Genomic DNA, 25,499 nt, shown 5'->3' with positions numbered 1-25,499 from the left:
GGGCATTGCTGGCACATGATGGCACATATCACATTGGTGGATGTGCAGGTGAACGAGCCTCTGATAGTGTGGCTGATGTTATTAGGCCCTGTGATGGTGTCCCCTGAATAGATATGTGGGCACAGTTGGCAACGGGCTTTGTTGCAAGGATAAGTTCCTGGGTTAGTGGTTCTGTTGTGTGGTATGTGGTTGTTGGTGAGTATTTGCTTCAGGTTGCGGGGCTGTCTGTAGGCAAGGACTGGCCTGTCTCCCAAGATTTGTGAGAGTGTTGGGTCATCCTTTAGGATAGGTTGTAGATCCTTAATAATGCGTTGGAGGGGTTTTAGTTGGGGGCTGAAGGTGACGGCTAGTGGCGTTCTGTTATTTTCTTTGTTAGGCCTGTCCTGTAGTAGGTAACTTCTGGGAACTCTTCTGGCTCTATCAATCTGTTTCTTTACTTCTGCAGGTGGGTATTGTAGTTGTAAGAAAGCTTGACAGAGATCTTGTAGGTGTTTGTCTCTGTCTGAGGGGTTGGAGCAAATGCGGTTGTATCGCAGAGCTTGGCTGTAGACGATGGATCGTGTGGTGTGGTCAGGGTGAAAGCTGGAGGCATGCAGGTAGGAATAGCGGTCAGTAGGTTTCCGGTATAGGGTGGTGTTTATGTGACCATTGTTTATTAGCACTGTAGTGTTAATAAACAATGGGAGGGGGGTGAGGGGGTGAGAGAACCTGGATTTGTGCAGGAAATGGCCCAACTTTATTATCATGCACATTGTGTAAAGAGTTGTCACTTTGGATGGGCTATCACCAGCAGGAGAGTGAATTTGTGTGTGGGGGGTGGAGGTGAGAAAACCTGGATTTGTGCTGGAAATGGCCCACCTGATGATCACTTTAGATAAGCTATTACCAGCTGGACAATGGGGTGGGAGGAGGTATTTTTTCATATTCTCTGTGTATATATAAAGTCTGCTGCAGTTTCCACGGCATGCATCTGATGAAGTGAGCTGTAGCTCACGAAAACTCATGCTCAAATAAATTGGTTAGTCTCTAAGGTGCCACAAGTACTCCTTTTCTTTTCTCGGTAAATCTGTTTCTCACGAGTTGTGGAGATCAGTGTTCTCAGGATACTTAGGCTGTGTCGGAGTCTCAGGATATTTGGTGTGGTTTCTACCCCTTCCGCCAAATTCCAGGAGGCAGTAACGTCACGTGCTAGCTGAAAGCCACAACTTTTCTGTTTTGGAAGCAGGTTTTTGTCCTGCCTGGTCGCATAAAAAAGCGTGAACATATAATCCCAGTGCACCCGAAGGTCTCAAAAACCAGAAAGCAAATAGAGATGTTTTGAGCCTTTTAGGGAACGCTTTGGGTCCTGTTTTCAAATATTTCTCTTCAAACATGAAGGCTTTTCAAAGAATTAGAACCGCGATTCTTCATATCATCACAGAATTCCAGGTACTCGGACTTAAAAAACACACTAAATATTGCAATAGTTAAGATAAAATGGTGAGTGATGGTAAATTTCTAAAATGTCAACTGGAAGTGCCCAATGTTTACTTGTCTTGCAATGTAGAAAATTATGGTGCTCTAACAGTGCCAGGTCCAGTCCTCCCATGCTAAATGAGAACTCATTGCCAGGAATTCAGAGTTAATCGGAGGTGATTTTTGTACAATTTGAGAAAAACAATATTTTAACATCACATTTAATCCTTAAACAGGTAATATAATTTACCTAAAACTAAATACGAAAGCCCGAAAAACTAAACTTCATAAACCAGATGCCCCACATCATTGCAAATTATAATATCTCTTTGGGCTGAAAATATTATCTGCTTGATTCTCAGCTCTTGGATTTAGAATTATTTTAGAAATGTAGTACAAAATTAATTCAGCTGTTTTTGAGTTACTAGAATATGAAAAACTGTGGCCCTGACCTTGTAATCAGATCTGTGCAGGCAGATCCTTACAACTATGCAGCACCCCTTTGATTTCTCTGCACAGGCAGAAGGGTCTGCCACTCCTACACAGGTTTCATTATAAAGTTGGTACTTTAGGTCCCAAATCTATAAACATTTAGGCACGTGTTTAACTTCACTAATGTGAGTAGTCTCAATCAAAGCAATTGGACTGCTCACATGAGTAAAATTAAATAAGTGCCTAAGCACTTGCAGGATTAACACCTACGCTGTTCAATGAGTTTTGCATGAGCAGATACTTGTAACTAACCAAAATCATGAAGGCAATGGGGCTCTGCATGGACACAAGAAACTGCCTGCATGGATCTTATTGCAAGCTCAAGATGTAAAATTATAAATTTTTTGGTTGCAGGGACTATTTCTTATTATGGCCCTGATGAACTCTGTGTAGTTGCCAGGGTCTGCCCATGCAGAGTTCACAGCAAGAATGAGGCCTATATGTGCAGAATGCCTGGCACAATGGTGCCCTGAACCTGACTGAGGCCTGTGTACATGACTGTAATACAAATAAATAAAAGTAATTCCAAACTACAGAAAATCTTATTTATTGACTGCAGCATTAAGTCTGTCACAACAATTATGGTCCTCAAGCAGCAAAGAGTTCCACATGGATGCAGGAGCTTACTTATATGTAGCTTTTTGCTGGACTAAGCCCTCTATTTGCATCTCCTTTAATACGTTATTGTGACGAGGCAGAATAAATGCCTTTTTACTGCCTTGAATTTTGGAGGGTTTTTAATAAGGGTCAGGGCATATAAAATTTACATGTTATATAAAACCCATCAGTTGATTTTATAAATAAATAAAAATTAAAAAAATAATACTTTACAATTCTATAATAACTTTCATCCCAAAGCTGTTCATCAAGCTACTGGTCAAATATTGAAGTCAACTCTAGGGGGCAGGAAGGTAATATTTTGGCCTGAGATATTGGTAAAAACACCTATGAGAAGAGAAGGCTTTACGAGAATTTGGATGGATCATCTCTAATATTCACACAGCTAAGATCTGGGTTTTAAGAGCTCATCTGAAAGATACCCCTTTCCTCACTCCCTACTGCATAGAAAACAATGCAGTCTCCCATTTATCTGTCTGAGGGGTTGAATTACGGGGTAAAGGTGGTGCTATCTTTTAAAGCTCCACCAACAAAATAAAGGCTTGTCTACATGACCAATTAGTTTGTGGCTAGCTGGGCTGTGAATCTACACCCAGTAGCAGGCCACTGACCAACTGTCCATATGCACCCTCCTGATGTACGTTAACAGGGTATACTTTGATGCAGTCCTCTTTGAAAGTATCAGCAGAGTGCACTTAGTGTGTCAGCAGCAGGCTAGTAGTATGTTGTAGATTCACATCTCAGCTTGCCGTGAACTAAATGTTCATGTAGACAAGTCCTAAACCCTGCTCATATGAGTTGTCAAAATGAGACATTGCTAACAGTAGATTGTGAAGTATTTCTTATGATTGTGCATGTTCTCTGAGCTCTACTGCACTCCTTGAGCTTGGCTCCCCCTGGTGGGGTCTGAATATACCTGTGGACTCTACTGGATTCCTTGGGCTTGGCTTCTTAATTGGGGAAAAAATTAGTATTAAAATTTAAATTATTACTGTGCATGTGCATTAACACCTAACTGAAATGAATGGGGTAGTTAATGCCCAGGAGAGCTATGTTATTCCAGGCTGTCTGCAAACTCATCTCCATTTCAGTTACACCTGCTTGCCATTTTTGAGGTTTTCTTTGCAACAAAAGCTAGAGATATTTTTTTTCTAAATGGAAGCTGAAATTCTAGAGAAAAAGATGGAAGTTTTTGGAAGAGTACTGTTATGGCGTGTCACAGTGTTTCAGCTCCGTCTAAGACCTGAAGTATGGGAAGAATGAAGGAGCCAAGGCCACCTTGATGGCATCTGAGGCCTGGTGTTGCAAAGAGACAAGCTTGAGCTAGTGCTTTGGATGCAAATACCCTCTCAATGAGTGAGTGGGCAAGTGTGAAGCTGAAGCCTGGGCTTGGCTCTGCATTTGGTGACTAGTTCCTCTATGCCACTTTGAGGTGTTCCCAATATGGATCCAAATTTAAGTCCCTACCCTGCTGGCTGTTCAATGGACGTGGTCCCTGCATCTGTTTGGAGCAACCTGCAGAATATATTCCTGGGGGAATTCTGCACGACTGCGTGCATGCAGAATTCATGTCCTGCAGATTTCTTTGCTTCCCCACAGAAAAATGACTTTCTGATGTGGAAGCAGAGGGGAGCTGCAAGAGCGGTCATGAGCCCCTCCCCAGCAACACAGGCACATTGTTTTGGGTGCCCAGAGTAGCCAGCGGAGGGGTAAATCACAGCGGGGAGTGGGGGGCACTGGGGATGGCCCAGCCAGTGACTCCTACCCTGCAATGGGCTCAGTTGCTAGTCCTGGATGGGCTGGGGTTGGGGGCAGACAGGACTTTCTCTTCCCTGCAAAGAGTGGCTGGGAACCTCCCCTGGCTGCAGGAGGCTCTGCACCCTCCCCATCCCTGCCTCCATCACTCCTCAGCCATGGGAGGAGCTACTCCCCCATCCACCCAACCCCTGTGCATCTGAATCCCTCCCATTCCCTCACCCCCACCTGAACCCCTACCCTGCTGAGCCTCACTCCCTGCATCCAGAGCCTCCATGCACCTAGATTCTCCCAACAAGCCCCCTGCACCAAAACCCCCCCGCTGAGCTCCCTCTGCACCTGGACCCCACTCTTGGATCCAGACCACCCCTCACTGAGCCGTCTGCACCTGGACCCCCATCCCATTAAGCCCCCCCAGCACCCAGATTCCTCAGCTCAGCCTCCATGCCCCCCCACTGAGCCCCAACCACCTTCACCTGAACTTCCCCTACAGAGTCCCATTGCCCTTGCAAATGGAACCCCCCAACAAGCCCCTATGCATCCAGATTCCCTCTGCACTCGGATGCCTGCACTGAGCAACATGCACCCAGATTGCGCCACCCAAAATCTTCTCACCCCACATCTGGATCCCCCCATGCTAAGCCTCTCCACACTTGCATCCTGGTGGACTGACTACCCATACCTGGTGTGCATGGTGCGGAGGGGTAGAGCCCCCGGTATCTTTCTGGGGCAGGCCCAGCCCTTGTGCTGTGTCAGGTTCGGGTGCAGTCTCACTGCTAAGTCCATGTCGCAGAGAGGTGCGGGGGCTGCAGGGTGATCTCCCACTTCTATGCAGCCAGTGGCCTGTGCTTCCTACTGCCACGCTGGAGCCTCCACATTTATTGACGAATAAAATTTGTAGGATTTTGGAATATTGTGTACAGAATTTTTAATTTTTTTGGCACAGAATTCCCTCAGGAGTAAAGCCAGTTTATGGCTTTGCCCCAGGGATTGTCAATCGCAAAAACTTGAAAACCCTGAATAAGAACCCCCTCTCTCCTCCCAAAATCAGAAGACTGGCTTACAAATGAGATTTTAAAAATATCCATTTTGGAGGTATTATTTATTTGCTTTTTTGTATGAGCCCTTTTCAACTCTGTAAAAACACAAAGGCTAGAAAAGTGACAGTTTTAAAGGAAAGCTGAGATTCTCACATCACAGACCTCCAAGCACTGGGGAGCGTGTGTATGTGGGGCGCGCTTTAACAAACACCCCATACCCCGCGAGGCACAGACTCGCGATACACAACACTGTGTGTCCCCTCCGGCTCCCCGTCACTTTGGCCGCAATCTCCACTAGTTACGGAAGGTCTAGCGGGCGAGCACGCTCCACTTACCCCGCCTTCTGACGCGTCACGTTGGAACGTAGTTTTCCCCCTGCGGCCGGCCGCAGGTTGATGACGTTTGGCTGCGCCAGGCCCTGTACACGGCGGGGAAGGGGGACCCGGTGTGCGGCAAGTGACATGAGGCGGCGCCGCCGGAGAGGGGACACTTGGCTCTAGCGTTTCCCTGGCCGCGAGGGAGTGACCTCGCCGCTCCCAGGGGCCGGACCGAGCTCTTTCCTCCCGCGCCTGAGCGACGGGCTCGGGGAGCAGCCCGGCAACATGTTCCGCCGAGCCAGGCTCAGCGTGAAGCCCAACGTGAGGCTCGGGGGTAGGGGCGGCGGCTGCGCCCCGGAGCCGCAGGGCGGCCAGGATTCCGCCTCCCCGCCGGCAGGGAAAGAGCCGCAGCCCAGCGCGACAGCCTCTCCCGGAGCCGCTGCCGGTCCCTGCCCGGACCCCCCGCCCCAGCCGGCGGGGGAACAGCCGGGGAGCAGGTGAGTCCCGCAACTCGCGCTGTGTACCGGGGTCTGCGCGGCTCTAGCCCCACCCCGCCGCCGTGGGCAAGTCCCGCCGTCAGGAGCTGCCCCAGCTCCGTACAGCCCCGGGGAGCAGGACCAGCAACCGCTGGGAGGGCGCTGCTTGGAGGCTTCAGTCCTGTACAGGTTCTCAGGTATCTGGAAAGCTTTGGGAGCTGCCTACCATCATGGCCAGCAGTCTGCCTGCCCTTGCCCTCCACACCGCGCCTCACACCGCAGCTGCACGCACCGTGCTTGGGAGCTGTCAGGTGTCCAACGCCTTCTACGCGTCTGTCTCCCTTTATTTCAGGAGATATTTTTCCTGTCTGAAGGTGGTTCCCTCGTTGGCTTGGGTTTGCCGTGTTTGAAGTTGCCAAGTACATATTACTGCAGGATGAGAGGGTACTATTTGCTAGGTCTAAGATAACTAACAATGCAACGGGTGCTACGCCTTGGTTTAGAAATAAATGGCTCTATAGGTATTTTTTGTACATAATTATTCTTTCTTTATGTTATAGTCCCCAATCCTGTAATAAGCCTCATGTGGAAGGGCCTCCATTGAAATAAATTGATACCTGCCTAGGTGCAGGGGTTTAATATTTAAAATTTGTGGTTGAAGTTAGTACTTGGAAGTTTAGTGTTGATTTCCCTAGAACTGAATAATTTTATCTTTTTCATAAGTACAGACCTTTTTCTGTTGTTATTAATCTACTGTTTTATTGCAGTGGCACATAGGAAGTTATATCTTTTTTTCTATAACATCTTAGGACACTAGAGCAAGTATTAAGAAACCATTATAATAATGATTCACTCTGGAGCCAGATATTACCTTGATTTGCACAGTTCTCATTGAAATCAATGGTGGAGGTCCTCAGAACACAGCTCAAGGAAAGTATACTGCTCCTAGTTATGTAACACTGAAATTTGAGGGGGGCCATTAAAAAACAGCAGCAGCAAACGGGTGGTTTTTTTTTTTTTTGGTACCAAAACTTGGGTGTATATCTGTGAATTAGGATGGGCAACACTTTCTTGGATTTACACCTAGAGTTAAAGAAACAGTCCAGATTAAAATTGTTAAATGTTACTTAGTACTTTGTCCATTTTAAAGTGTCTAAATGATTTTACCACAGAGCTTGAAAAATATACCTGACATTTTGTGGAGTTGTATTTTATTAAGACTTGACATTCCTGGTACTTTGAAAGTTAAAATACAACCAGGGACTCACCATCCAGGCCTTTTTATATATATCATGTAGAACCAAAAAAAAATCACACACAATCGTCATTTAAAAAAAATCTTTGCAGTTTACCTCTGCTTTATCTTGACCAAGGAATGATCAGCAGTTGAGGCACTGGAGTGGTGTGCAGAGCTGGAAGACAATAGTACATTGGTTTGCACCAGGTTCATGTTGGGAATATTGTCTTTGCAAACTTAAGTGTTAGAAACTTAGTTTCATTTTAAACAAAGATTGACTTCCTGTAGAAACTAATAGTACTCACCTAGGAAAGGCTGCAGACTTTTTGTACACTTAGCATAGAATAGTGAAAGTAGAGTAGCCTTTTGTCAGTTTCACTCTGGGTTTTAAGGAGTTACACAGTGATATAATATTTGAGTTGCAAATACTGCAGAGGAATTTAAATTAAGCCTTTTTCCTGACCCCTAAAAATCATAAAAATGGTTGTTATGTCTGAGTTTGTTAAATATTTTTATACAATTTCAATTTTGGGCATAAACTATTCTCCAGTATTTTATTACTTGGTGATCTATGAGTGTGTTGATATTGAAGGTAAAGAGCATTCCATCAAAAAACAACAACAAAAACCAGTCTGAATACTTAAATGTTAATCACTATTGCTAAAAACTTGTTAATATTTTGAGGTCCGTAATTTTTGGACATAAGAATCAATATTTTACTTAATTTATGAGGCAACATTCAATATGTCTTGGTTTGGTTAAGTATGGATTCTTGGATAAGGTTCTCAGAGTAATACACTTTTCTTTAGTACTATATTTAGGCTTTAGATGTGCATGCTTCAATGCAATCTTAAAAGTAGCAAAACTGTCATTGTAAGGGTAAGATATTTGTTTTAATTTTCCATAGAGATGAAAGGACTGGTGCTGCCAATGATGATGGAGAAGCTAGGAAACCTGCAGATACACCTTTACAGAGAAGAAAACGAATATCCACTATGCCTAATCTGGCAAAACCCAGAGTTACACTTCCATCTGCACAACGTTCAGTATCAAAGTCTTCTCAAAAACAAGTACCTCAGTCTGTTACTAATGGTAACTCTTCACTTCAGAAGGAATCCTATCCATCAGAGAAGAGCAATACAGAAAGCTCTCCAAAGTCTCCCATACTGCCTGAAAAGAAAACACCTGTCCCACAAGTGCCACAGTTTTCTCCACTTAAAAAATCAGTGAGCAAAGAGCCAAATGTGGGTGTAACTGCTCTCAAAAATGACGAAATCCTCCAGAAGAACACACCCTGTCCTCTCAAGGAGAGACCTACCCAAGGAAGACCTACACAAGAGGAAATGCCACATACAAAACCCCCTCTAACAAAAGATAAACAAAAATGCTCAGACCGTGAAAGAATCCTCAAAGCTCAGAAGTTAAGAGAGATGCTCAAAGAAGAGCTGAAGAAAGAGAAAATGGTAAGGTCCTGCTTTGGGAATTTTGGGCGGAGAGGCAACAAAAAAGGGGATCAACATTTGCCTGATCCCTGTGGGTCAATTCCAGTAGGTATGATAACTGTGATGTCAGCAGCATAGTGCTGGCAGCCTATGATGGGGTCTAGTAGCTCTTGTCCTATCACAGGAGTGAGTGTTCTTTTGTATAAAAATGATTTTTGTGGTGGTGTTGGTCAGGTGATTCTACTAATGGACCTTTATGTGACATAATAATACTCCTGCTAACATGCCAGCCAGAATGCTTACTATTTTTACTATGTATTTTTATCATTGGTAAATACGACAGCGGGGGCTGAGAATTGGGACTCTTGTGTTCTGTACTCAACTTTGTTATTGACTCAGTTCTGTTACGTTGGACAGCTCACTTCTCTACTATTATACTGTTAACCAATATCCACCATTTTATAGTTGAGCAATCTTATGGGGATGTTAAAACACTTAACTATTAAACCTCATGAGCCTAATGAAAACTGAATTCAGCAGCACAGTGTAAGATATTTGTATATATCAGTAGAGAAGACACACATGAGAAGGAAAAGAGGCAGCAGCTTTCCTTTAGGTGGATAAGTCAACTTGAAAACTAGTCAGTTTAAAAAAAAAAGTGGTTTAATACACTATGACAGGTCCTTAATCTCTCTGCCAACAACAATAATAATTGGGTATTCATAGGAGCATTCATAGTGTCTGAAACGACTTTTAACTATTTTTTTAATTGATAGTGTTCATTTTTAAAAGTTGAATTAATCATTTATATGAAAACCCAACAGTTGTAATCCTGTAGAAGTTCACTATTTGTTTTATTTTGAATTAGGCAAAGATCAAATATCATCTAAAGTGTCTCAGGCTCCTTGGTTTGGCACACCTCAGTCCTTTTAGTCTCTGATACTAGACCATCTGTCCAGTGTGTCTTGGCTTCTGGGTCTATGCACTCATACCCACACAGAGCATTGAGGTCTCTTGAAAAGCCAGGTTGATTAAGGTTGATGATGTCTTTGAGAAATGTACACTGTAAAATCAAAAAGTTACAATAATGGTAGAGAAAAATTAGACCAGGCACATATAAAAATAAATATTTACATTATATAATTTGTGTGAGTAAAGAAAAATCTAAATAAACGTGTCTTTGGTATGTAGAAAAGATGGAAAAATAGACCTACGGTAATTGAAGGGAAAACTCCACCAGATCATTCCAAAATGACCATGAGAGACTTGATATACTACCTGCCAGAAAACAATCCTATGAAGTAAGTACAGTTCTCTTTTCTTAAAGGTAAATTGTTTTTGTCTGTGTCTACTAATTTAATCCTTGTGAAATGTATTATACTGATAACCCTGAATATGGAAGTCCAGTTTATCAGTAGAAGAGGTAAAGCATGAGCAGTAGCAGTGTAAGCTTCTGAATGCTGTATCACTATTACTTGGTATTTATATTGCAATTGGGAATAGGGTCTTGTGTTAAGTTCTGTACAAACATACGGAGACCCAGTCCATACCCTGAAGTATTTCAATGTATATAGACAAGTAATAAGTGAAGGGTGGTATGACATAATCAAATCTGTGTGTATACATGAACATACACTTGAATTTTTCCTAATTGTAGATTAAATATTAGCTGCCCTTCAGTGTAGCCATCATATGTTGGTTGACTTTTTTAATAGGCATCATGGCTGAGGTGTGTCTTGAGAGGGTAGTGACCGTATGGTATCAAATTGGAGTATGGGTGTTCCATGTAACAGAAGTAAGGTTAAGATTTTGTCATGGTTATTTTTAGTAAAAGTTACAGACAAGTTGAGCAATAAACAAAAATTTATGAGAGCTCTGACCTGTCCATGACTTTTACTAAAAATCATGCGGTAGAGCGGGAGGAAAGAAATGACACCTGAATCCCCATGGCGGGGGCTAACATCTTTAGCCCCACCACCATGGGGGGGGGGCGGGGCACAGCTCCGGCTCCACACCCCGCAGAAGCCGTGCAGTGGGGCCACCAACAATGGCTCTGGTGTCTGTTGAAGCCGCAGGGGTTGAGTGCATGGCCTCAGCTGCGGGAGATGAGGGGGACCCCTGCTCTGGCTGCGCTGCTGACAGCTGAAGCTGAAGTCATGGCGGTCCAGTAAAGTCACAGAATCCGTGACCTCCATGACTAAATTATATTCTTAATCATGTGTAGTATGGAACAAGGCATGAAAATAATGTCAAACCTCTGGCAATATAATCCCTACCTGGAAGGACCAGCCTTAGGAGTAGTAGGGTAGGAAGTTCATTTTCCGTGTCCACTGGAAGTTTGGCACTTTTACTTGCCTTGCTAACGTTGTTGCCAATTGTGCTGGTAGCAGTGGCACTGTTAGCTGTTCACTGGTAACTGGTCTGAGATCAAAAAACTCATGGTATGTCTACATGGAGTAGCAGTGTGTGCTACATGGATATGATTTCTAATGTGCGCTAACAAGTTCCACGCTAATGGGTCTATATAGCTAGCATGAACTAAAAATACCCTATTGCATTTTAGCGTAGTACTATGATGTTATGTAGTGGATTCAGACAGATGATGTGAAATGACAGCAGGTTCTCTATCCCATTACTAATTCTCCTGAACTATTCATTTCTAGAACCTTAAGTTGCTGAAGTCACTTAGCAGTATATACAGATTGTGAAATTAGATGATGCACTAGCATGATGTAAAGATGTTTTGCCTTCAGATTTAGAACAGAGTTTGGGGGTGGTTTTTTTTTTTTTTTCTGTTAGAGTAAATCTATGCATCAGTGAATATTGTCATATCTCTAATATTCATTAATAGGTCTTCTCTGGCAGAAGAAAAGAAAACTGAGAAGACTTCTACACAGGTCCAAATGAAAGAGTAAGTCTTTGTGTCTGTGGTACTTAACATCAAAATGCCTTCTGTTGGAAAAGAAGTACATTTTATGTATAATAAGTAATGTAGAAGGGATTGTCTGGTTCCTAACTCATTGTTGTGATAAATTTATTCCTTTGTTTTAAATTAATTATTTTAGGTGGCGGGAAGATGGAGGGGAAATGGTAGTCATTAGATACATTGTCCAGGAGCAGAATGTAGAAATCGATCTGTTCACTCAGACTTCTTGAGGCAGGCTAGCTGTGATGTTATTCATGGTAATAGGTTGATCATGTTACATTTGTGTTTTTAATCATTATTATGACAGGGAGTACTTGTAATTCAAGGAAAGTTATTGTTGCAGCCAGTTAACATCATGTTAAAGTATGTTTGTGGTGTTAATTTTACATGCATCAAGCCAACTGACATTTTCATATATCAAAATATAACTGATAAAACATTAATCTGAAGATTTATAAAATTGTGGGGGTTTTAGCTAGGTGTCTGAATAATGTGTGGGGTAATCTAGCAGATACATCGCGAGCAGAAGAAAATGCTTCTTGTGTGTATGTTCTGAAGTGTTAATCTTTCAAAATTGTAGATCAGAAGAGATACATGTTCCTGACCATGAAGATGAGGAGGCTGAGACTGAGCCAGAGGAAGGGGAGGAGAATGATGGTCCTCTTCTAGTTCCTCGAGTGAAAGTAGCAGAAGATGGTACAATTATTCTGGATGAAGAAAGGTAACTGATATTCTGCAACTGACTCCTGTGCTATGTGTGTCTGATGAATTACTGTCTGGTTTCCAGAGTGGTTAACAGTGTAACTCCTGCTAACCGAGTTAACTATCTGGCTTCATAATTTTACATAACACCTACAATTTATTTCCATGTTGGATAGCAAATTAGGGCTATACACAATGCATCATTACACAGTCAGGATTTGAGTTGCTACAGGAGCTTAGGGATGTTCTGGTAGAGGAAGTTGGAACAGTCAAAAGGAAATGAAGAATTTCCCATACGTGACCTTGCAAAAGAGTTTTCTTGGAGTTTAAGACTAATTGGACAAACATTTTTGAGATATTGGACTCTTCACTACACTTAATGTATATGTGTTCCATATTTCTAAAATGTTAGAGTGAATGTAATTACAGTAGAACCTCAGAAGAACACCTAGGGAATGGAGGTTGTTCGTAACTCTGAACAAAACGTGGTTATTTTTTTCAAAAGTTTACAACTGAATGTTGACTTAATACAGCTTTGAAACTTTACTGCAGAAAAAAATGCTGCTTTTAACCATCTTAATTTAAATTAAACAAGCACAGAACCAGTTTCCTTACCTTTTCAAGTCCTTTTTTTCTTAAAAACTTTCCCTTTATTTTTTTAGTAGTTTACATTTAATGCAGTACTGTACTGTATTTGCTTTTTTGTTGTTGTTGGTCTCTGCTGTCTGATTGTGTACTTCTAGTTCCAAATGAGGGGTGTGGTTGACTGGTCAGTTTGTGTGACTGCTGTTTGTAACTCTGAGGTTCTACTGTATGTAATTTAACTAGATTAATATCAGTCCCCAATATTCTCTAATTCATATAATAGAGAGATATTGGCATGGTAGTGAAACCTAGTTAAATTGATGTGAACTTGGAGTATGGCAGGAAGAGTCTTAATTCTCAGGTTCTCAACAGACATAAAATGTGGTTCTCCAGTTTTTATTGCCCCAATGGCATTTCTGATGTCTGACATTCATGGGTTGCTTTCTTCTTTTCAGTTTAACTGTAGAAGTTTTAAGGACAAAAGGGTCATGTGTCGTAGAAGAAAATGATCCTATCTTTGAGCGTGGCTCCACAACTACCTATTCCAGCTTTAGAAAAAGTTTCTATACCAAGCCGTGGTCAAATAAAGGTAGGTGTACTTTAATTTCAAGTTTTGAGTCTGTAGAAGACTAAGCCCTGATCCTGCAGACACTTGCAAACGTACATTTACACATGTGAGTAGTCGCATTGACCTCAATGGATCTATTCATGTGTAAAGTTAATCACTTATTTAATAGTTGTAGGATAAGGGCCTTAATGAGCAAAGTTCTAGTTTGTGTTGAGCATATGCATACTCACGAAACCCCACACCTAGTGAGATAATGGGCTGGAAGCTGGTTGCCACTCCAATGTGTCCGTGACAGGAGGGTCATTATGGGACTGGGGACCAGATGTATAAACTGCATATTAAATCATGTGTGCTTCCTAATCCGGCAGCAGTTATGCATACAGCCCTTCCAGCATGGTTTAGGAATAGATGGTGTGAGGGATATCGTGCATCGTGTATATGTGCACATATGTTTTGTGGGTGCAGGACACTATGCTTGTATCTACCAGAATTTGGCCGCCATTATTTGCCGGCAGCACAGTGTGGTAGAGATCACTGTGTATGAGAACACTTCTCAAACCTTTGGGTGGAAGATTGTGGTGTTTCATTCCTGATTCTCTCATGAATTCTTTGGAATACTGCTACTCTTTGTAAATAAAGAGCAGTTAAAAAAATACAATGTTTTGTTCTATTTTTGTGGTTTGATTAATAAAGAATAAGATGAGAATTAAAATTAATGAATTAATGTTGATCTAGTACTCTGCAGAATTAGTGAGATGAGTGTTTGCTTATTTTAAAAATCTAGATTGTTCTTTTTGTTGACAATTGATATGATAATAGTAGTAATAAAGATGTATTTAAGAAAGTAACACATGGAGTAACTTAAGCCCAAAATGTGACAATTCTTAGTATTCTTTTAATCTGAGAACTCTATAAAATAACATTCCCTAAGCATTAATTCTCCATTGATACTGATACATAAATAAAAATAAGCTTGTTAATTGAAAACAAAGGAAACTTCTAAATGTTTGTGAAATGCAAGAGAACAAAATTGTTAGGGGCAAAGCTGTTTTTTTTTTTTTTAAATTAAACATAGTATTATCAATACTCCCATGTGTGTACGAAATACAACTATAAAATCACAATAGTGATTGTAAGTAATAGCATATAAAATAAGCTAAACCTCAGGAGAAAAATATTTTCAGCAAATGTGCTGAGTGGTTATTCATAGTCAAAAAATTGTATGATCTGCAGAAGCCAAATTCTTTGTTTAGAACATGCATTATTTAACGTCAAAGTATACTGTTCACAAAGACGTAGTATAGAGGGAATTGATTTTCAGGTGGTTAAAAGCTGGTGTGAAAATGTGAAGTATTTGATAACCACAGAAGCAACTTATTTTGATTAAGCTCTTAGAACATGAACATTATTCCTGATACATGATGATCATTTTTAATTACTTCAGTGTTTATCTTCCTGACTTAATAGCTTACTTATTAACAAAATTACATTATTTAAGTTTTAGAGAAGAAGTCTTCTCCAAACTGGTCTTTACCGGAGTGAATAGTGTTAGTAGTACCTGAATCACCTCTCCCTTCTTCTTAAGTCACGACATGAGGAAAATATTTTTCAGTGTTATTTAGTGTATTCGACTATGAAGGGTGGGGAATCAGTGAATAATTTCAAGTGTATTGGATATATATTCACTTACAGTAATTAGCTTGATACTTTCTCCATGTTGCTAGATGCTCAGAAGCTACACTGATGCCGTAAGTACCTAGATAAACATTTGTACAGCATTGCTCAGGAGTATCAAGATGCTTTACAATGTGATAAGCAGAAAAAGTATAAAATAAAGCAAACTCAAATAACAATAACTTTGAATACGGGGTAGCTGGGTGAAATGTAATGGCCTGTGGGTTACAGGAGTTCAGATGATCCTTTTTGGCCTTAAACTCTGTGCAACTATGAACTGGAATAATGGTCTGGTTTGGAATTTAGCTCTGTCTGAATATATTGGATATACATATTTTTTTTACTCTTAAATGTAAAGATTTTGGTTCATATAGTAAAAAGAATAGCATTCAATGTGTGTGTGTGTGTGTGTGTGCGCGTGTAAAGATAGAGATATTTTAGTTTATTTTATCTTTGTTCCAGAAACTGACATGTTCTTCTTAGCTATCAGCATGGTAGGAACAGACTTCTCTCTGATTGGTCAGCTGTTTCCTCACAGAGCAAGAACAGAGATTAAGGTAAGTAAAGCAGAGAATGATATTAACAGTGCAATTGTCAGCATTTGCTTTTGTTCTCAACCTCTTGCATGCTGTTTATACAATATTTTAGTATTAATAATTTTTGATGGTATTTGGTTCCGGGGTAAAGTTTGTAGTAACTGTACGTTTTCAGAATGCAGTTAATATCCAGAGTAATATGTCTGAAATGGATAAGATGCTTCTTGATCTGATACAAATTAGTTCAACTTCCTAATTTGAAGTAGATATACTTGTAACACACTGGTTTGATTTACAACCTTGTTTCTTTGTGGGCAACGTTTTCCCTAACTAAAGGAGTATTTTATCCTGATTTGCTACCTTCTATATCTGTAGTACTGTAACATTTGCTTAGTGGAGAAGGATTAATATAATTTACAATATACATTTTTTCAGAACAAGTTTAAACGTGAGGAAAAAGCAAATGGATGGAGGATAGATAAAGCATTCAGTAAGTTTTTACTTAGCTAAATTCTTCTGATTAAGTGTTATGAATATGTAATTTTTTAGGGGCTTTAGTTTGTTTGATCCAATAAATTAATTCTACAACAGGGTGTTTGTTTGTAATACTTAACATTTAGAGGATAGTATAGTTGTTAAAGTACAAGACTGAAAGTAAAATTTTTAGCTTTTAGTCCTAGCTCTGTTGTTGATTTGGTGTCTAATTTGGGCTAAGCATATACTTTCTCTGTGTCTCGGATTCTTTCTGTGAAATAGGGAGTAACATTTAACTCTCACATGTTGAGGATCCATTGGTTACTAATGGTAGAGCACTCTGAGAATCTTGAATGACAAGTGCCATATAGGTACTACTGTTCCTGTCATGAAATTTGAGTGTCTACTTCATTTAGCACAATGGGTCATAATTTGATATTGTGATGCAACCTGAATATTTGTTTCTGCACGCCTAATATGTTTCCTCTGGTCTCTGCAAGCTTTCAGTGCCACTTGTGTAAAAGACACTGACTAGTCATGAAACGTGCAGTATGGAAAGTGGTGATTGAACATGGAAATCATAAATGAACTATGTGGTTTAAAAAAGCAGAAGCTTAAAGAATAACTTTATTAACTGTGAAATATTAACTTTTTATATTTCACTCTTTTTTAATTGGACAGAGGAAAAGCGACCATTTGACTTTGAATTCTTTGCCCAGTTGCTTGAGGAGGTACTGGCAGATGAGAAAAAAAGGAAGCAAAAAGCTACTAAAAGACCAAGTTCAAAAGAGAAGAAGGCACCCAAATCTCGGAAAAAGCAAAAAGGTACTTAATTTAAAATTTTCCTTTCAAAATAGTAATACGGAATAATACTGTTATAGTGCTTCACTATTGGGTCATTGAACAAGGAAAAAAAAAATCCTATAAGACAGTGGTTCTCAAAGCCCATCCACCACTTGTTGAGGGAAAGCCCCTGGCGGGCCGGACCGGTTTGTTTACCTGCTGCATCCGCAGGTTTGGCCGATCACGTGATCGGCCGAACCTGCGGACGCGGCAGGTAAACAAACCGGTCCGGCCCACCAAGGGCTTTCCCTCAACAAGTGGCGGACCGGCTTTGAGAACCACTGCTGTAAGAAATCTCATACTTCACGGTTCTGAACAGATTTCTTTCAGGCAATGGGAGACTTGTGTGATACTGGATTCTTAGAAGGACGTTTTCAGTTCTTAATTTGCTCATTTAGGGGACAGTATTAACCAATTTCTAGAGAGGTATTTTATATGAAATAAAATTGTACTACCTTAACCAGGTTACAGTTGGTTTGGAATCTTGTATTTCTGTTTTGGAGTATTTCAGATTGATCTGTTAATAAATATCTTCGTAGGGTGCTCACAAATTTTTTATATAGTACTTCAATGCTTGTAAAAAGAACTTCATGAATTTTTATGCATGTTTTGCTTTAGCAGTAGTGTAAGACTATATTTATAGTTTTTAAATGTCATTTTGTGACTCTCTGAACATTAGCCACTGTCAAAAGCTGTTTCAGGGAAAATGGCCTTGAGAACAATATGTGAAAAGTTGTTACAAAGGTGAGACTGTCTAGGAAGTAGCAGCCAAAAAAGCAATTCTTAAAGACCATTGTTGTTTTTAGAAATTTACTTGTCTGAAATTTACTAGATAAGATTATGAATATGAGTTAATGGAAATCATGCTCTCTTTTCCTACCTGATAGATTTCACACCACATGTAAAGTGTTAGGTTTATTTTTTAGCCCACAACTAAAAACTTATTTTGTACTTAATGCAGTACAGAAGGCATGTTTCTTTACTCTTGTGCTGCATTTTGGATTTGTCACTTATACGGGTGGGGAGGAGGGATGGGAAAAAATAGTGTAAAAATATAAAATGCAAGTAAAAGCAGTTACTCATGGTGTTGAACACTATATATAAACATCAAGATTTTTGCGGTGATTGACTATTGGTATTTCAGAGTGTGCTTTAAAAAAGAAAAAAGTAGTTGAGTCATTTTTAGAAGCTATTTACCAAAACCAGAAAACAATCTGCCTAGAAAGTTTAGGTTCCTAATACTTCTGAGTAGTGTAGTATATAGTAAAAGCAAAGAATTTATCTAATTAAACTACAGTAGCGTAATATACCATATGCAGCCACAAATTAGGATCTACCCACAATAGTAGGATTTTTTTTTTTCCGGGAAGACAGGTGCCTAATTTTCATATTGTAGTACAGTCAGTGTAACTACCCAACCTAAAAACCACAAGAGCAAAGTGATGTGCATTGAGTATAGAATGACATTTTTAGCAGTCTCAGATAAAAGGGTTGTCCCCCAAATGTGTGTTGCAGCATCAGTTAACCTGTGCTGAGACTTGATTGCATCTGGTTGGTTGTATGCCAAAACATTTTTTAGGGCTCTGTTGCTATATCTGACAGGATATTGCCATGGATAGATGAATGCGCCAGACATTGATAGTGGAAAGACCTTGGAGATTCTTGGTTTATAATACCAGTATATTTACCTGGAACTGTACTGTCTTTGATAGCTAAAGTTGTCAGTGAAGAAGCAGGTAATGACCAGGATGATCCTCAGGGTGTCAGAATTTCTGATGCAGAAACAGAAGTGGATGCTGGGACAGCTGAGAAGGAGAATGAAGCATCTCTGAATGTCTCTGAACAGACAGAAGAGATTATATTGGAGCCAGTGACAACCAAAAAGAAGAGGAAAAAGAAGAAAAAAGATGATTCTGAACTGGAAGTGGAGAATCTGTCTGAAGAGGGAGCTGCCCCCTCAAAACCAGCTAAGGGAGGGAAATCCAGCAATAAAAGTAAGATTAAAATGCTCAACCATAATCCCTCCTTCTGCTGTTGGCATTGTTACAGTTTGTTGCACATTAGCAACCCCGTCGGATTATAAATCTCAAATTTTAGCCTATGGAAGTACCTGGTGTGTTCTCTTTGGGCCTTTGTATGGTGTAAAAAAATTATAACGTGTAGGTACTATTGTTGGTTCGGAGAGGATGGTAATTGTTTTCATTCAGCTTGGGTCTCACAATTACCATCCTCTCTTAGTTTACCTGTACCCTCTTTAATCTAATCTACCTCCTTATCAGAAGCCTGGGAGAAAACACAAGTTTTGCAGTGTGCTCTGAAGGTCAGCAAACCATTGGGGGAGAAATGAGCTTTAGTTGAGGGCGTCTCTCAAAAGATACCTGGCAACCAGTCCCCTCTCTTTTTAAACAGGAGTGCTATTAGCTTCAGTACCTTGGTTGATATTAAGTGTCATTTACTGCATATGGATAGAGTTCATCTCTTTGGTACCCAGGACTCTAAACCATTTAAGGTTTTGAAGTGAAAACAGGTTGAATGACATATGGAAACAAATTGGATCTTTCATTGCAGACCTTGGGGCACAGACACAATTTATGAAGCACCTCTAAGCAAGAACACTACCACTTTCTGGACTACCTGACGTTTCATGGTGGTCTTTAGATATAACTCCCGATAATGCATTACAACAATCCAATCTATTATGTTTGGTTTAAACCACTGTGGTCGCACAGGTGAGATCTCCGCTATATTAATATGCAGTATGGATCGTCCTTGAAAATGTAGTTAGGGAAAAATATATAATGAATTCATAAACCTTTTGGTGAAAGTTGTATGGCACTTTTCATTTTAAAGGGCACTGTCAGGTAGTTTTGGCCCCAAATCAAAAAATGCCCCAAATCTCCAAACAGCTCCCATTAAAATTTAACATCTTGAGAAATATTTTAATTTAAAAAAATCAACCTAGTTTTTGTTGAGAGATAGTAATTTTCCTCAGAAGTGTTTAAAACTTTGCAGCATTGTTACGTGAAAAATGGATGGTGAAACTGTGTAGAAGCTCCAAACTGAATGGGGTGCAAACCAGTAAATGAAATAACCTAGATTTTTAAACCTCTTTGAATGTTGATTAATAGAGGTAAAGAAAATGTTTAACATTTGAACCTCAATTTCTTTTCAGTTTACTATAAATTACAGTATAATCTTAAAAATTCTATAAGCCTACAACTTGTAATGACTTTCATAAAAGGTTGCATCATTTTCAGTAATGGTAATTGACAATTGACATCTGTTCAATGACACAACCATTATTTAGAAACACCATCTCCATACGCAATATTGTTTTCTTTGTAGACTCCAAATTTTGCTCCACTTAGAAAAAAGTGATGTTCTTTTTCCTGACTGTAGCAACGAATCTGAATGTAGCCCAAAGTTTCAAACTTCAGCTATCTATACCCATAAGTCTGAACTTTCAAAGTGAAGTGATTTTTTTTTTTTTTGGTTGGTTGCTTTAATTTTTGAGGTGCCCAGTCAGAAACACTTTAAATGCCAGATTTTTCTGAAATTCAGGTCCTTCTCAGGTGTCTCAAATTGGTCCCCAAAATAACTTCTAAAATTGAAGCCCAATTTTTGTTATGAGTGTTGGTGTTTTTCTCTTGTGGATGTTTTGGAATCTGTACCTAATGTTTCCAGACATTTTCTGGAAATACATATTAAACACCTAACAATTTGTTAACAGAAAAAAATGCAGTGTCTGGTACAAACAGTGACAATCATACTGAAAGTGGGGAGGAACTGGATGTTCTTAATCAAGAAAATGCGGCTGAGACTCCTGTCCTGATGGAGCAAGAATCACATTCCTGTTTACAACTGAATGATAAAACCGAAGAAAGTGATCTCAATTTAGCCAGGTAATTTTTGCTACATATGGACTCAAACACAGCAAGAAATGGTTTGATTTTTAAAATTAGTTGTTTTTTCATTTTTACCATCACATTCATTAGTGAAGATGGGCAGGGTCTTCGGTTTCCATGTGTTGTCAAGCTTTGCTCTCAAGGGTAGTGGACTCACTTGCTTTAAGTTTATACCTGCAACATGATCCTTACCCTGAAAGCCTTGTCTTAATTTAATGGCAGGTTTCAGAGTAGCAGCTGTGTTAGTCTGTATTCGCAAAAAGAAAAGGAGTACTTGTGGCACCTTAGAGACTAACCAATTTATTTGAGCATAAGCTTTCGTGAGCTACAACTCACTTCATCTGATGCATAAAAGTGGAAAATGCAGTGAGGATGTTTTTATACACACAGACCATGAAAAAATGGGTGTTTATCACTTCAAAAGGTTTTCTCCCCCCACAAACCCACTCTCCTGCTGGTAATAGCTTATCTAAAGTGATCACTCTCCTTACAATGTGTATGATGATCAAGGTGGGCCATTTCCAGCACAAATCCAGGTTTTCTCTCCCCGCACCCCAAAAATTAATGCTAAACCTCCATTTTTTTGATTCTTTAAATCCAAAATTTTTCTCATTTTTTGGGATGAACATCAAGACCAGAGACTTATTCCAAACCTTTCCGTAAAGCTTTAAGGAAAATATGATGGTACCACTAAAGCAGAGCTTAGTAACATTATTAGTGTACTTTCTGGCAGGGATGGGGTGGGGGGTTCTGTACACTTTTTACTATAAAATGTATCTTCTGTAACACTTGTGGGGAAACAAAATTATACTTAATTTCATGCCGAGTTGAAACAGAACCAGGTTTTCTGTCAAGATGCAATTGTTTTTGGTCATGAACTTTGAGAAACTTTTTTACAGTACATGACACTTCACTTTGTGTTACTTAAATCCACGTTTACTAAGGAGATTTTCTTATCCCTGTTACAGAACATCTATCATTTTTGTGTAAATGACGAGATATTTATGGAAGAACTATAACACTTCTAATATTCTCTGGGTTGAAGTACAATTTCATTGTGTTAATGAAGCTCTTCTTGATATTCTCCCTTCCATATTAGATTTTCTCTGTAAAATGAAAGAGTTCCTGTAGCCAATTCAGAATATTCAAAAGCTTTTTTGCTTTTAAAATAATTCTTCATCTGCAGTGCTTAAAAGGCATTTTATTAAGATAAACCAAAACTTTTCAGAGTGTCTGTATTTGGTTGCAAGAACTCTTATTTAAACGAAGGGAATGAAGTTGGCAGTCATAAGATTTGGCAGGTTCAATAGAACTCTTAAAATTTCTGCAGATTGTCCGGTTGGGCAAGTGCAGAGTGGTAACACTGTATATTTAATAACTCCATAGTGCAATTTGATCCTGCAGCCCTGATTAACTTGTGTGTGAAAAGTACTGATGTTACATTTTCTCTGAATGCCTTATTTACAGCTTTCAAGATACTAGTGCTGGATTAATAGAAACTGAATCTTCTGAACCAGAAACCTCAGATATCATCTCTGGGTCACAGGATTGGCAACCTTCAGAATCTCAAGCTTCAGGTACCAGAAATAAAAAAGGAAATGGTGAAGAAACCAGTGAAGCAAAGGTATCTTTGTTTTTATGGATTCTTTTGGACTCCGGTAATCCTTCTCACATAGTAGCATTCACATAAAATAAAGATTTCTTCGATAAATATCTCGTAACATTCTCATATACAGCTCAGCACACAGTCATTAAACCTGGAAATATCACTAGAAGTTAAATAAGTTGCCAGTCAGTGGGATAAATGACTTTTATTGGTTTTATTTTAGTAGGCCAAACTGATTCAGGGAGTATAATGTTTGGATTGGGTTCATCTCATAGTGCAAAAATTTAAAGGTGCTGTTTAAACTCTTCATTAGCTTTCCAAAACAAAGACTATGAAGGAGAAAATTCCACTAGTAAAATTCCGTGTCTTCCATTGTCTTGGAGCCCACTTCTGCAGGGACTTGGTACCATGTGCTTGCTAGCGTAACTAGTAATGCTTGTCTGAAGGATTCTTTTAATCTTTTTAATCTTTCTAAGACACAGGATTGTCTTGTGGCTGAAGCGTGGGAGGGGTCGGAGATACTTCCTATGCTACTTTGGGCGAGTCGCTTAAACTCTTGACTGTCAATTTCACCAGTTTCGTCAATTTCATTAGTTTTATATTTAAAAAATAAGCAAACAAACCCCATTTTTACTGGGAGGCTGGCTAATTCTAATCTTTGTGAAGCACCTTGAATCCCTTGAGTGGGAAGTGTTGTAGAAATACAACACTCAACTGCCTCAGAAGAATTGAAGTGTACAGAGTAGCCTGGACCCTGTAATGTGCCTCAGTCCTGCCTACAAACCAGAACTAAGCAGACGTGTTTTCAGGCCAACTAGCTATGACAATATATTGCTATTGTAACAGGAGGGACAGCCTTAAGAAAAGCCTGGAGTCTCAAGTCATCATAATCAGAATGATTATGTTACTATCACTAATGTTTTTACATTGTAGATTACGTGTGCTGCGGTTAAATGAATTTAATTTGATGCATACTAAATCTCCGTTGCAATCTGAAAATGCCAAACCAGTCAGTACAGGAAATACTTTGAGGATATTTATGTGATGAAACAACTGTAGATTAAAACGAGGAAAAATAGTTTTATGTAGCAGAAATGCTTTTGTTCGTATCTAATAGGTAGATTTTATATTTTACTATACCCGTTGATCAAGAATAATTGCCTTTATCATTCTTGCTTTTTGCAATAATGCCTAGTGATCTCTGGTGGAAAGATTATTTAAGGCCTACAGCCAACAATAGTTAAAATTGGTACTAGAATCTCACTCACTCAATTTAACTGAAAGATGAAAGAGGAGCCTTGTTTTCACTTTCATTTGCACCAATGTTTAACTGTCTTGTAGCAAGAGTTTCTTCACTATTGCAGGAATCAGGAGTTCTAAATATTACTTTGTTTCCACATAGAACAATGAAGTATGTGATTTATATAAACCAGCTGAAAAGGAGAGTACAGCAGGAAAAAGCCATGATTCTAAATCTGAAACAATGTGAGTAGTTATTCTGCCTAGCAATAGTAGTCTGCTGAGAGTTAAACCTATATTTCTCAATTTCGGGGTGGGGTAGGTATGTGCGTTATAAAATCTGTTCACACGGCACAACAGGTGGTCTTTTGCTCCTCTTTATTTTAAAAATACTTCAAATAGAACTAAGTTTCTGTGGTCAAAGAATGACGCTTATAGAAAACTTCAAAATGTTGCATAGGGACAGGCAGGTTATGTTGGTTTTAATGCGAGTTACAGCCTGTGCAATTTAGTATACCAAGATCTTGGGGGTTCATGGTCAAGATAATAGCTCTGAATGAGTAAGGGGTGGGGATTGAATTAATCTAGTATGTAGTAGTGTACTATTCAGATCTTCTGATCATTATGCCATACTACAGCATATTAACTTCCTTCTGCTGTCTCCAACCTAGGACTACCGCCTTTTTAAAGGCAGCTCAGTCCCATGTTAGTGGCTGTTTTAGTCTTACTTGGCCTGCCCCTGCATATATGTAATCTGATGAGGAGTCTGAGGTAGCATGTGCCAAAGAGGATCTGTGGTTGTGTTTCTCCATTATCTGCCTTCAGCAGCCCTAGCCAAGAAAAATCCATAGGCCAGGGTGGCATATAAGATTCTGATTCCTGAGTGGAACGGAGAGAGGTGGGTTTCTTTCTAGGGGAGGGAGGAGAATGGAGAATGAATGCAGGAAAGAGAACATGGAGGAAAATATAGAGAAAGCAAAGGAATACAACATGAAATAAAGAATTAAATATACAGAGAAGGCACAGTAGGCAGATGTTAAGAGCTTTTCAAAGGAGGGGAAGAAAATGTACTGGATGCTCCCTATTTCCCTCTTCTCCCTGTGGCTGCTTTTTGTGTTTCTTGAAATGCGTTTCTTTGGAGGTTATTGCGAGGTATCTTTTGATCCTTAGGCCACACCTTGCTTTATCATATATGCTATTAAAAAATGGAGTGATACTTGGATTTTAAAATATAGTTAATATTTCATGTTGTACTATTTGTATCAAACTGCAAAACGAGAGCATTTTTAGACCCTTTAGTAAGGCCTATCAGATTTGTTTACCCACTTTTAGATGTAATCAGCTTCCACAGGATGGATGTGTTCACCCGTATGACCTGAAGGAAAATACCATTGTAGCTCAGGAGGGAGCAAGAGATCGGCATCCGACTTGTCTGAAGAGAGCTGTTAGAGGAAGAGGGGCTGACTTACAGCCTTGGAACAAGAGACCAAGAGGATAATTAGGGTGGAGAAGGGCATTTAAACACTGTATTTTCCCAATTCAGGCACTGACAAGAGGAGTAACTTGTCTCCAGTCTTGAGAGGAACTAGAGAGAAATCCATTTGAGCCC

The 25,499-nt window shown here is 39.7% G+C and overlaps 1 protein-coding gene across 4 annotated transcripts in view; it reads left to right on the top strand.

Annotated features, from left to right (window-relative positions):
* The first annotated feature begins 5,736 nt into the window (after positions 1-5,736).
* BDP1 (BDP1 general transcription factor IIIB subunit) overlaps positions 5,737-25,499 on the top strand; it is a 71,520-nt gene continuing 51,757 nt past the window's right edge. For 2 of the 4 annotated variants that reach the window (XM_073344316.2, XM_073344315.2), the window contains exons 1-13: positions 5,737-6,174; positions 8,298-8,853; positions 10,024-10,133; positions 11,684-11,743; positions 12,339-12,479; positions 13,501-13,634; positions 15,750-15,844; positions 16,259-16,313; positions 16,979-17,122; positions 18,853-19,134; positions 20,871-21,042; positions 22,513-22,669; positions 24,054-24,136. In XM_073344316.2, the coding sequence (XP_073200417.2) occupies positions 5,963-6,174; positions 8,298-8,853; positions 10,024-10,133; positions 11,684-11,743; positions 12,339-12,479; positions 13,501-13,634; positions 15,750-15,844; positions 16,259-16,313; positions 16,979-17,122; positions 18,853-19,134; positions 20,871-21,042; positions 22,513-22,669; positions 24,054-24,136 (2,201 nt within the window). In that variant the 5' untranslated portion in view covers positions 5,737-5,962. Of the gene's footprint in view, positions 6,175-6,379; positions 6,598-8,297; positions 8,854-10,023; positions 10,134-11,683; positions 11,744-12,338; positions 12,480-13,500; positions 13,635-15,749; positions 15,845-16,258; positions 16,314-16,978; positions 17,123-18,852; positions 19,135-20,870; positions 21,043-22,512; positions 22,670-24,053; positions 24,137-25,499 lie in introns of those variants that run through there. The other 2 variants (XM_073344318.2, XM_073344317.2) reach the window with 2 other exon arrangements.

The sequence above is a fragment of the Lepidochelys kempii genome, chromosome 5 (genome assembly GCF_965140285.1).
Source record: "Lepidochelys kempii isolate rLepKem1 chromosome 5, rLepKem1.hap1, whole genome shotgun sequence".
Lineage (NCBI taxonomy): Eukaryota > Metazoa > Chordata > Testudines > Cheloniidae > Lepidochelys > Lepidochelys kempii.
Note: the sequence above shows the minus strand (reverse complement) of the source record. Positions and strands in the feature narration are given on the sequence as shown.